The sequence below is a fragment of the Atta colombica genome, unplaced genomic scaffold (genome assembly GCF_001594045.1).
Source record: "Atta colombica isolate Treedump-2 unplaced genomic scaffold, Acol1.0 scaffold12, whole genome shotgun sequence".
Classification (NCBI taxonomy): Eukaryota; Metazoa; Arthropoda; class Insecta; order Hymenoptera; family Formicidae; genus Atta; species Atta colombica.
In genome coordinates this window covers 2,540,919-2,554,839 of record NW_017259206.1, presented here as the reverse complement: position 1 = coordinate 2,554,839, position 13,921 = coordinate 2,540,919, and the positions used below count along the sequence as shown (strand labels likewise).

The 13,921-nt window shown below is 32.6% G+C and overlaps 1 protein-coding gene across 1 annotated transcript in view; it reads left to right on the top strand.

Moving 5' to 3' along the window:
• Positions 1-13,921, top strand: part of LOC108694375 — a 74,988-nt gene that overhangs the window by 57,091 nt on the left and 3,976 nt on the right. Inside the window, exon 2 of the mRNA XM_018203805.1 lies at positions 5,637-5,868. Within this exon, the coding sequence (XP_018059294.1) occupies positions 5,637-5,868 (232 nt within the window). The remainder of the gene's footprint in view (positions 1-5,636; positions 5,869-13,921) is intronic.

Here is a 13,921-nt window from a genome sequence, read left to right as displayed (position 1 = left end):
CCAAAAATAGAATTTCATATCGCAAATGTCACGCTGTAAGAATATTAAAAATTCAGCGTTCAGTCGCGCGTGGAATTTAATAAAGACATAAATACAATAACGTGCCGCACGTGGCCCCGTAGGGAGACGATCTTACATATTCTTTTTTTTTCCCATTTTTCCCAATTTGTGATCGTGCGCCCCAATTTTTACCACTCGTCCGTCGCAGAGGCGTCGCGACGCGAACGACGACGAGCACCGTCGAAAGTCGTAAAGATGCAAATGCGTCTCCTGGAGAGATTGCCAGCTGTCCCGAAACCATCGGAGAAACCCACTCGATGAATCCACTAGCCCTCTCAATGTCTCCCTGAAAGCTATGTCCCGCGGGAAACGTGAGCCAGGCTCCTCAATTCGCAAATATGTATTACGAGAGGCGAAAGGGCAAGTATTTCGGAGACGGTTTGGAAGAGTACGAGCGTATATCTCCGAACGTATATCTCTGCTTCGGCTGCTATATTCTCGGGATATCTCTCGCATAAACCCCATAAGGCACATGCTGTTGTTGTTGCGGAAGAGAGAAAGAGAGTTTTCGAAGCGTGAGGAAATATACGAGCAGCGAACCGAGTTTAGGCAGTCGAATATATATTTTTTGGATGGCTGCTCTCTCTTTCTTTCACCGTGTGATCGATGAGGTAACTGAAACGAGGTGGAACTCGGAAAAAACACGCGTCACGTCGCTTTCTATCCCTCCTTTTTTTACTATTTCGGAAATTACCCGCTATTAGCGTACGAGCACGGTAATTTACCTTGCTACTAATTACTGCAATATTCTCGTGAAAACGCTGACGTCCTCGTTACGATAGCGAATGCATAAGTCACGAAGCGCGTCCGTGCCGGGTGTCCGGTAGTGTCTAATAAACGAAAATTTATCCTCGCACGACGCGCCGGTTTATTTGCTGGCAATTTTATTCAGCGTCATGTTGTCGTGTCCAGATAAAACGCATGTATATTATTCGGTTTGTAATTATAATTTACGAATTTGTGCAAGGTCAGCTGAGTTCATCGATAATTCCTTGGACATCAAGAATTATTACACTGAGTGCTCAACGTACCTCGTATTAATCGTTAGTCTTAATTATGGATATTAAATAGGAAGAACGAGACTTTTCAAATGCAAACGTAAAATGAGTTAGCTCTTAAAATAAAAAAAATCTTAAATGTATTGATTACCATTGTGAATTAGTTATAACAGTTTTAATTATGGATATTAAATAGGAAGAACGAGGCTTCAAATGCACGTAAAATTAGCTCTTAAAAAAATTAATTGTATTGATTACAATTGTGAATTAGTTATAACATAGATTGCATTATATTTTATACGAAAAAAGAGGAGGATAAAATCCTTTTTGTAGGTGTCTTTAAATAGACTTTTGCGCAAGTAGCGCGGATTTAGTTTGGCAATGCGTCGAGCTTAAAATCGTTGTGGCTTGGCGGTGGTTTTTATCCGATTTTATGCGGCGAATCTTCCCACGTGAAAAACTGCTGGTTAAAATAAATGAACGTTAAATCTACTAAAGGGATATAAGATTATTCGGAACACTGGGCTTTTAAAGCCCTGCGCGATTGTTATACCATTTCATGTCGGTGATGTGCTTTCAATTCGCAAAAAATACATTTATTACATTCGCGTCGTCCGAAACGCCACGATGAATATATCAGTTTATCCAACAAATAATATAATTTTTCATTACCGAATATATTTTATGACCGCAAAACCTGCAAAATTTTCATAAATTAATAGAAATTATGTTGAAAATCTAATAATTAACAAAATGAATCTAGCAAACAATGAAGACGAGATATGTATACACCAGAAAAGGCTCATTAAAAAAACAAATTAATATATAGCAATAAATTATTAAATTAATTATTCAATTAATTGGAAGAGATGATGAATTTTTTTCTGATATATAAATATATTTTTCTAATATATATATATATTATACATATATTTAATTGAAATCTATAATTTCTTATTCTTTCTAAACTTTTTTATTCATTTACTTATTACATTTTACGCGTTCTTGTATTTTTAATTAATAATATTTCACATACGATTCTCTTAAATCTTGTGTTATATTGACGTGAACATCCAAGCTCAAAAGTTATAAGTGTCTTTCATCATAATTTAGTGGATAATCGGAAATGTCCAAGGGAACGTGTAATGTAATCGTTACACGTGATAATGGCTGCATTGGCTGCCAAATACCAATTAAACTTTTCCAACTACTTTCATAACTTGAATGAAGGCTTGTGTTTATTCAACCATTGTCAGCGATATAAATTACAAGACCAACGCGATGACGATGCGGGCTATCTATCGTGAGCGCTCTATGGTCTCATCTTTTTCAAGTTGATAGATACTGATTAAACTTTCCTTAATTTCAACATACGGCTATCTTGGTATTATATGTCTTATTTACAAGACTGAATAATAAAGCAACTCGGCAAACTTTATTATCGGATGCATATCGTGGTTTCTTAAGACGAATAAGAGAACATAAAGACCAACAAGACAAGTTTATACAAACTTTAATAACGTAGTCAGCATTTTTTAAAGTGAAGAAAACTTCGTAAAGATCCTTGTGCAAAATTAAAATTATCTCTATTATCTTTTCTTATCGTTGTCTCTTATATATTATACTATACTAAAATATCATGCTGAGCATATTTAAAAAATTTAATAAAGTCACACACATTAGAAAAAAAATTTAATTCCTTTAATAAAACTGTTTAGTTGAGGCATTTTTTAACAATTAAGCAACAAAAAATATTTAATATTTTTGAGACTCCATGAGTGCTTTCTATATAAAGATTTTACGTTTTGCGGGTTTTCTCTGTATCCAGATCCATTCTTGGAATGCCAACATTTCGTGAACTTTGCATCAAGACGAGGAGCAGCCTGATACAGTAGGCTGCTCCTCGCCCTGATGAAGTGGACTGCAAGGTTCACGAAACGTTGGCATTCCAAGAATGGATCTGGACACGGAGAAAACCTGTAAAAAAACATAATCTTTATAAACCAAATATTTAAGTTATATAATAAAAAATTTGATTGTTTCTGGTAAATACACTTTTTAACTTTTTAAATAACAAAATATTTCTTTATTCCAATTAAGCAGTTTAGTATAAACAAATATTTTGGTTCGGTTTATTTTAAATTTCAGAACAAAACAGCGTAATCTATTGTTATACTAGGAAAAATATTTTACTAACAACAAAATATTTGATTAAAATACAAAATATTTAACCGCAAACTAACCTGTTTTATTACTTTATTTGCTTATAAATTAAATTATTTAATTGGCATAAACAAATATTTTTGTTATTTAAAAAGCTGAAGTGTATTGAGCAGAAGCAACTAAATTTTTTATTGTACAAACAAAATAATTGGTTGCTGTTAAAAAATGTCAGTTTTGCTAAAGGCGCTACATTTTTATTTCTAATGTATAATGCTACAGAAATTATGAGAATTCATGAGAATTTTTTATTTTTTAATTATTATTCATTTTTTCTATAATTTAATTTATTAATTTTCCTAATTCAGAAGAAGAGAACTAAGTTTACACGTAAATTGTATGTTATCATAGTTCCGGATTCCGTTTAATAATAACATCGTTTGCACATAGTCACGACATTTGTTAAAAAAAAAGGAAAAATAACAATTTCAAACAAACGACCGCGATTGTTCATGCAACGAGATTCCCACGAAACGACAATTGAAATTTTTTGCGGGCTATTCGACAAAGGCCATATTTATTATCTCGTTAATTTTAATCCCCCGACCACGCTATGTGACCCAGTATCACATACACCTCGACGACAATGATTTACGGCGCTTTTCCGGTACAATAAAGCAGAAATGTGTACGAACGTACACACATACACGCGCAATATGCACGTATCTACTCAGTAAAAACGGCGTCTACTTTTATTTTGGCCATTTCATTCGTCCGTACAGAGTGCTTCAAAATTATCGGATGTCGTTTTCGCTGAAGACTTTTCGCTCTGTGAAAATGTGGAATATCTGTAAGAAATGTCGAATATCTGTATTTTTCGAATAACTAATTGAGCATAAAGAAATTTCGATAAATTCTCTTTCTCTCTTTATAAAAATTTAAAAAGAAAAATGATGACAAAATTCTAATAAGCACAAAGTTAATAAAAATGGCGCATTTCGCACATAGCATTTACTAAGAATATTCTTGATTAATCTTGAAACAACAAAACACGTTTGCGCTAGATTGAAATTCACTGATATCGCAAAGACAAAGCAGAGAAGCCTTTATGAATCTCGGACCTCCGCAAAGATTATTATAGTCATTGTTCAACGAACTCTCCTTAGCTAGTTCCCGCGGGCAAAACCGAGTATCGTACCATCTGAGCTCAACAAGTTGATAATCTGCATCACCGCTGTACATCAACTTCGGACCTAAGCGCTTTCAATGGGTACATTAGCATCATGTTTAATATACGAGCGAATTGAATAAACAATTATCTATGTTTGCATGTAATATGCGACTTTGCGATAAATTAAACCGACAGTTAAAGCGAATTTTCCCCTTAGATAACAAGTAAAAGCTGCATTTATTACATTCCAGAGAGAATTGATCTTTGCGCTTTCTGAAGATTGAGTTTCTTCACAAAATCACCGCGTTATACGAGAAGAATAGTCAAGATTAGCTTTTATGAGATACTCTGGGACCGATTTTGTAATCTGTCCTATTCGACGTTATTATTACTGCAACGGAGATGAATAGGCGTCTGATTTTCTCAGCATTTTGTTGAGACTAATTCTTTATGCGCTTAACTTTTGGCCTCTCTACTACTCTAAAGCATCGGTCAACGTCACTAAGGAGAGTCACGAGTAAGATTGACGAACATCTTATTCCCTTGGCGAACAATGTTCGCTATTATATAATGTTCTATTTAAGATTCGCTGCTGTTGTTTATCATAAAACCCGCGAAGCAATAAGTCGCGAAATTGCAAGATTGATCAACACTCCGGATAATAGAAGTCCGAAAATATATAGACTACTTTTGAATGAGATTCAGCATTGAGATTTATCCGACGCAATCCGATTAAAGATATAAAAGATTTCACGGAAATATAAAATCGAGATGCTCGGACTAAAAAAAAAAAGAAAGAAATCCCGCGCATTATGCCGATCGGAATTTGGCGGTTATATTCGACTCTCGACGATATTATTTCCAACTTAATCACTAACGATCGCGCGGCCAATAAATTGTTCGTAATTTGCTTTCACGGAATAAGCTTCTCACGGTATTATCTATATCTACTTTCGCCAAAGTTACTAGATTACTACTACTCTCCCGCGCACATACTCGGTATCTCTGCACTTTCTTCCGTCTTTGCAAGCTCTTTAACCGATTTAACCAATTTTTTCCCGAGCTAAAATCTTATCTTTTTTTCTCTTCAACTTTTTAATATCTCAAATATCCTGAGAATTGAGGCTCAAGTGGAAATCATGTTTGCGGAAAGATATCAATTTTTATTCACTTAACGCTTAGTAGATATATGTTCCATTCAATCATGCGATTTTTCAAATCAATTTTACGAAAACATTTCGTTACAGATAATGGACAAATGGTACGTCGTAGAAGTACTGCAACACAAACTCGACCCCACAAAGCCAGTGAAGACCATTGTCAGCAATGATCTTTGTCCGATTGTGAAGTTGAGACCATTTGAACATTCTTCGTTGAAACTGTGGTGGAGTGAGGAATCTGGAGACCTGGAATATACCTTCCGGATACCAAATATTAGCACGAAAAAAGGTTTATGGCGAAATATGTATCCGCAGAATGGTAAATTTTCATATTATTTTGGTTCTAGGATTTATAGAGGAGAAAGTGGTATTATGGCCAGTGTATATATTGCCTCCCTTAATATCTCTGCTATTATATAGCGAATCCTAATTACTTATGGAATTATTTGTTCAATAACTCGCCGTTACATACGCTAATATACCAATACTCAAGTTAACACTTATTACGACGCATTTTTATTTTCAAATATTTTGAAATGATTCTGAGATACATTTTAGCATTTAATTACATCTATTTCCTCATTTTTCTTAAACGTGAGTATTTTCATGCGAATATATGTATTTTTAAGTGTTGTTTGCTATTTAACATTTTATTTGACTGTATATATTTTGAGTTATACAAATTTGAACAATAGCATGGTATTTTGCTAATGTGAATCTTGATTCTTTCTCTCTATGAATATTGCTTACTCATCACAGCCTCTTTTTTGAAGTTTTCATATCAAAATAATTATTTAATGATCGATTGTAGCTCTACTGTTAATCTATAGTTTATATTATATGTATTATTATATGTATTATTGAGTTGTCCGGAAAGTTGCCGCAAAAGGTTTAAATTTAATAAATATATATTAAAATTTAAACCTTCTGCGTTTCATTTTTCCTTCAAAATCGGCACGAACTTTTCGGACAACCTATTTTTAGTACTGAAATTTTTAGTACTGAGCATCTTATATGCAGAAGTTATGTGAATGTATATACATTTATTTGCATACATTCTAAAATGTTTTACTTTTTTATTAAGTGACCAAATATTGTTTTCTAAACAAAATTAATTTTTTAAGGCTATTTTTATGGAAGGCCACATTACCATCCATGTTTTTCTTTGAGTCATTATGCAATATCGTCACATTTTATTAATAGTGTCCTAAGTAATAAATATTTCGTAACTTTGAGTTCAGAATTGATTCAATAATCAATTTATCAAATTTTAAACTTAAATATTGATTAATAACCAAATTACTGTGTAAAATGTTCCTGGGATGCCATAATGCTATCTTCTCCTCTATGTACATATATGTATATATTCTCTATTTTATTTTTTAATTTTGAAATATTTTATTATCGCATGGAAAATAAGTTTTGCCAAAGTATTTAAAAATTTAGCTAAATACAGATCTAAAAATAATTTTGTTAAACTATCAAAACAATTATTAAGACATTAAAAGTGGTTACTAGAATATCAAACTTTTTCTAGTACTGTTCATCATGCTAGAGCGTCCTACACAATTATTTCAATAGTTCAATAAAATTATTTACAAATTTGTATCTTCAATTTTTACACTGAGAAAAAATGTAAACTAAATTTTAATGAAATTATTTATTTGAATAATACCAATTAACACTTACTTAAGTAAATATTTGCTCAATAAAAAATTATAGTTAAATCAAAATAGTATATGTATTAAATAGTCTTTATATTTAAGCAAAACTTATTTCTGCGCGATGATGAGGAATTCCTTTTCATGAAGAATATTTCTCATTACATTCTAATATAGTTCTCATTTGAAATAGTTTTTAATACGATGTTAAATAGTATCTAATTGTGAGTATAATTCAACATTGCGATTTAATTAACAAGTAGACGATGGCTATTCTCGGTTAGAGTACGTGCATTAATATTGAAACCAGATGCATTAATTATCAGTGATGCAAATTAATGCGTTTGTATTGTACATTTGACATCCGTGCAATGAACCGTGTAAACTGGAATCTGATGCAAAAACATATTTGCATAAGGAGCAATTGCACAAAAGAGAATTGTGATTAATAATATCTGGCGAAATTAGGATAACACAGTTTCAGATTATAATTTCTTTTAGACAAATCAATTGAAATCGAACGGGTGAGTGGGTGGGCTTTACTTCTTTATATCTTAATCGAATCTTTCAGCATTCCGATTTTCTCGATAATTTCCAAACTATCTCGACCATTCGTTCCAATTATATGACAAGTTACGGCTCTCATCGCGATTGATTTTCCATGTTACACAGTTAGCCGAATTAAGAAATCTTTCGTGATAAAACTGAGATTCTTAATTTTTCAATCACTCTTAAGCAGCATTTTGCCCAGATGATCTTTTGCCAAGTGTCTCTTTAGAAACGAAGAAATAGAATTACGAAGGACTTTTCAAAATAGCAAAAAGGAAAGATGACGAACAATTTCTGTGAAAATCATGTAATAATTTTAACGTACGATTCAAAACTTTATTATATCTCGAATAGCTTTTCGTGAATGGACAAAATTAAAACTCGGTTTTCGTTGGAATTTTCCAATTTGTCTTAAATTGTGACGAAAACGTGTTACGCTTTTGCACGTCTCGCATTAGTATTCCTTTCGTTCTCTTCCTCTTCTCTTTTTCTCTCTTGCTTCGAATTTTATCGATTTATTGTATAATAAAATAAAAAAAATATTATAAAATTTTAAAAGAAATATGTAATTAACTAATAATAAATCTGTCTATTGAAATGTTACGTTTTTTAATATATAAGTTTAAAAAAATGACTTGAAGACATCTTCTTTAAACATGAATATCGGAAGAAAAATTATCAATATAAAAGAATTAAAGAAATAATGAAAGTTTTTGATATTACATTGATGAAAAATTAAAATTTTCATTTCGTATGTTTATTAGAGTCTCTCTGTTTCAATAACGAGGAATTAAACACATATATCCAATATGTAAAGTTTGGTGTGAAGTTCAAAGTTCTTTCGAGGGTGATTATCATAAGCTAGTCTGAATAACCGATCACGCTTGTCAGACGGGTGTGGTTGAAAGTTTCAGGCAACTCCTCACAGAAGAGTAAATTGGATTAACGATTCGGTTGGGTAGCTCACGCTTAAAGTTGCATCGGCATTAGGAACGTGCCATTAGGCCGGCGGCTCTTAAGATAAATATGCGCTTTGAATAAATCATCAAATGACAACCTCGCAGAGTTGTCGAAGACAAACTCGCAAGGAAATAGGAACATTTCTCTGTCATGGAAGAATCAATCGGAATTTATTCGACGAGATTCGCATTGCGAACCTCGAGAGAAGCTGTAAACATGAAGGAAACGAAAAAAGGAACTATAAAATCAGGACAATATGACGTCTATATAAAAAAGAATCTAGTATTCTAAATAAAACGTGCTTCTTTTTATGTATGGATTTCATCAATTCTGTATTGAAAATTAATACAATTGGGTAATTATTAAAATAATAAAAGATAAAGTAATTATAATAATAAAAAGATTAATTAAAATGATTATAAATTGGACTAAAATAGTTATAAAGAACTAATTATATCTGTTCAATGCTTTGGGAGAAAGAAAATTACAACAAAACGAAATAACTTTATGGTAAAAATATATAAGGTTGCAATAGACTGATGATTGAACAGTAGAAAAAAATAAAGTAAAAAATGAATGGAAACGGGTTATTGCTTTCGTTCGGTATTCAGACTGATTGATAAAGATTTCAAAAAGGAAAGAGATTAAATTGGTTCAACAAAACTGTTTGGCTCACTGGATACTTTCTTCAACTTCGCCCTCTTTACTACGTTTGCTTCCTTTGGTGGATTAAAAGCGTAGAGATTGAAGTTTGTTAAGTGAAAAGCAGAATACTGATTTCTAAGATCTGTGAAAACACGAAGGTAATGTTTTTATAAGGGAAACGATTGTTAATAATTAATTATTATTATATTTTAAAATCTACAAGCATTTTGGATATCTACCTTTTTTTAAACATATTACAAGTGGACTTGTATGATCGTTCGAGGAAGTAAATGTAATAGTGGAACAAAGTTCTTGAAATCATTGTAAAATTCATATGAAATCCCGATGTATAATCCGATAATTACATATGCAACGAGATTTAATTGTGTACATATTAGATAAAATCGTTTATTTTATCAAATGACTTCATATATAGCAAAGAAAATTATTTGTCGTCGAATGAAATCGTCTGAAATCAAATGAAATCATGTGATTTGTGGGATATTTCAGCTAGTGGTTACCTCGTGATCCTTTCTAGCCAAATTGAAGTTGGCGAAATCACTCAATAGTACAAGAAAACTTCGATTATCGGGAGCTGGAGGATTCAATGTAGTTATTATCCGCACAAAATGTTCAGATAAAAAGAAAGTAAAGGAAATATTAAACAAGATAATTCTCTCTTCTCAGATGGAACAAATAAATCGCGTATCAATGTAATTCGGTAAGACACGATTCGCCAACGACAATTAAACTCTCAAGACGTGCCGGCTAATGATCTTAATGAATTCGTGGAATCGTCCGTGTGATTATCGGTTAACCGTCAGCCAAGCCGGGATAGGATTCAGCCGTCGTAAGCTGGCAAAGTCGAGACATCCAATTACGTCTGCTGGCTGTCGGAGAATGACGGGGAACGCGAAGAATTCGTCGCGAGGCGCTTCTCCGAGGAGAAAGTGCTCGTTGACGAGGAAAATAATTTTTCAAAAGTCGCATGGCCATCTGCTCTTTCTAATTTCTTTCCGGCCGACTCTGCAAGTTATTCCCTTCCTCTTCTTCTTCCTTCTCTCCTGGGCAACCTCTCTGCCGAGTGGTTTGTCTGACGTTATTCTTCGCTATCGGGCAACAGCAAATATGGGATTCTGTATAATAGCGCGAGCAGATGCGGAACGTAATGCGGATTGAGGTTTCTCCGGGATTTCATTTTAGTTCGTCTACCGGAGTATACTAATCCGAAAACCGAAAACGATCTGAACTGCAGAGGATAATGTTGCCGCGGCATCATGAAACTGCAAGAGTGCATATACTCGATTGATGCACGAACGTTGTTTGTGAAGTCGCTGGAACTTTAGGAAACGACAGTTAACGAGTTCGCTCTTATATTAATACTCCCACGAATGAATCTTCATTCGGGAAAACGACGTCTCTCTGAAATGAGCGACTTCACGTACAACTTTAAAGCAGGAAGATTGTATAAGGCTGGGTTGTTTCATCTCTCGATAAACTTTAGCTCACTCTCTAATTCTCTTACTCTTTATACTCTTATCCTTTTACTCTTTTGTTTATCCATTAGATAAATTGTTATATGATTTATCCAAAGATGAAATAACCGGTTCTAATGTCCGTTTCTATCAATGTAGTTCAATTTTAATCTTGATTCAACTAACTCTTCATCTTTTTCTAGTTTTAAGAATTAAAATAAAAGATGGAGAATAAGTTGAACCAAGATTAAAGTTAATGTACATTGGTAGAAACGGCCATTAGTCTTCTGCTTTTAAGATAAAAATGATAAATACACGTCGTTTATAATCGACATGCAATGTAGATAAAAGTGCTCTAATAAAATTGAAAAAAAAGAGTAATTATTAAAATTTATTCCTTTATCTCGTTCGCCTGTGTTAAATTCAATATAATAGACTTTTATGATAATTCAATATAATAGACTCTTTTATAATTTTAAAAATTCAAATATATTAAATAAAAATCTCTTCTTTGACCAATTTAGAATCGATTTTTCGTTAGTAAAACCTTAATTGATCGTAAATCTTCTTTGTAAAAGTTTTAATTATCTCTTTCAAGCAAGAATGCATTTCTATTAAATTACTGGAGAGCATGTTTTAATTTTGACGTTTTGCTATTAGAAAGTTCTCGTTAAACCCAATTTTGACCTAGTATTTCAATATCGAGGTACCAGAAAAATTCCAGCGTAATAGAATTCCTGGGGAATATCTTTCTATATCAGAGAAAAAAAGAGAAGAGAACAGGAGGAACAATAAAATCTCGAAATATTTTTACTTGCATATACAAATGCGACAATTGATTATTTTTCACGCATAAATATGAAAATAACTAGAAGTACATATTATATGTACGTTTGTGAACAATAAAATTTACCATATGGTTAATTAAATTTGGAGACAGTTTGTGACGGATAAAAAATAAAAAAATAATAAAAAATACATGTCAAGTATTTATCTGGCAAACAACGAGCTTTTAATAATTCAAAATATAATTCTGGTTCACACAAAATTTTTTTAAAATTACGTGTCTTGAATATTTGCTGAGTAAAATTACATTCGCACATACGCACATACGAATGTTTGATTACACAAAAACTGCGAAACATGTTGCATCTCGCGTTATTTTCCTTAGTGTAAAAAAAATGCACGTGATCAACAGTAACTTTTTCGTGCAACATAAGCGACTTTATTACGGAAAGTTAAATCAATTTCGTGTATTAGCCGGAAGCACTAGGACTGCGCGAGAATGTTTTTGCCGTTTTACGGACGACGCGGAATGAAAACTTTTCTCCGACATCTTCCTTTCACCAAATTTAACTTCCCCCAACTTCGGCCTCCGGGAATCTCATCAGGGCTGCAGCTGCCGTACTTTGAGCATTAAAAACGAAGATCAGGGCCAGTTTTTCGCGATGGAATTTATAATTCTCGTGCGACGTACTTCGCGGTTAGTGAACGCGACGCTTGACGAGATGACGAGGAGATCCTAGAGAAACTAATGTATGAATGTAAGTACTGCCTATTCGGGATCTAATACATAAACGCTATCGGAACAACTTTCCAGAGAAAATAAAAACCTTCTTATACTTATACGACCTAGTTTTTAAAACGGGTAAAAACAGACAGTTTTACTCTTTCTTAAAAGTTGTGTGAGAGAAGATGACATATAAAAGTGCATAATCAAAGATTATGGAAAATTCAATTCAATTTAAATAAAATAAAATTTAATGAAAATCAACTTTGTTTCATTTAACTTTGTCGGAGTGGGGATCTATTTTAAAAATCATAGCTTTGCTCGATTGAGATTTGTTATAATTCTAATGATTCTTTTTGTTGTATTTCTTGCCTTAAAATATGATAATAATTCAGTGCAGATTTATAATGACTTTCCCGTCTTATAAATGTTAAAAAATATTTTTTAAAGCATGTTTTGCTGAAAACTAATTAAGAAACTACATATAAACACTTGCATTATATGTTATAATATTGTGATAAGGAGAAGAGAGAAAGAGAGAGGAATATAGTCATTAGACTAATCAGTTAATTGATTTGCTTATTAATATATGCGATTGTTCATTTATCGGTAAGGCACACTGTTTAGCTGTTAATTTATAATTGTTTACGCGCATGGAGAGGAGTAAATTGCAATCATCGTTTAATTCATCGCTCAATTAGAACAGCGATATACATAGTGATAGTTAGCAAAATGTAATGATAGTCGCGCTATGGGAACAAATTTGAATAGTAATCAGGACAATGTATCGACTGAAGCGATGACGTTGCTGATACATTCGCGACATATGCAATTAGTCGTATGCGTTTCAATTACCATGTCGTTTTAATATAATTCATGACATTGGCGCAATTGGGAAGAATGCCGCGAGTAGATAAACATCTAATTGCTATCATGGATGTAATTACGAGCAACACGCTTTCGATTTCATTGCCTGCGCGCTATTTACGTCGCTTTGCTTAACAGCCGGAACAATCCAGTCGCAGTAAATGTCAATCGTAACCGTTCCAATGGACAGTCATTTCAATTGCCAGGATACGACAATGTTTTGCGGCAATGATCGATATGTTACATATATACGTGAAACATCGTCGTTGTTTTAACGATTTGGTCAACTTCAATTACAAGTGACCAGTGTAAAATATTATACACACACATACACACACACACACACACACATATATATATATATATATATATATATGTCTAAAATGCTTTACATTCGGTGCTCGTAATTGAAGTTGTTCCAAATTGACGCTTGAAATTTCAAATTGTTTTTCAAGTGTTAATGTAAACAAAATGTTAATTTTAATTTAAGGACGTACAGTAGATTTTTTGAGACATGCAAAAATGTTAAAATTAACGTTTTAATTTTACTACTGTACGTCTTTAAATTAAAATTACATAACATTTCATTTTTTATGTACATATACAAAAAGTTGTTTTATGTACATTTATGTACATATACAAGATGGTCTTTAAATATTCTAAAAGATTTTAAAGAGTGATTTCTCACATTGATTTAAGAAAATG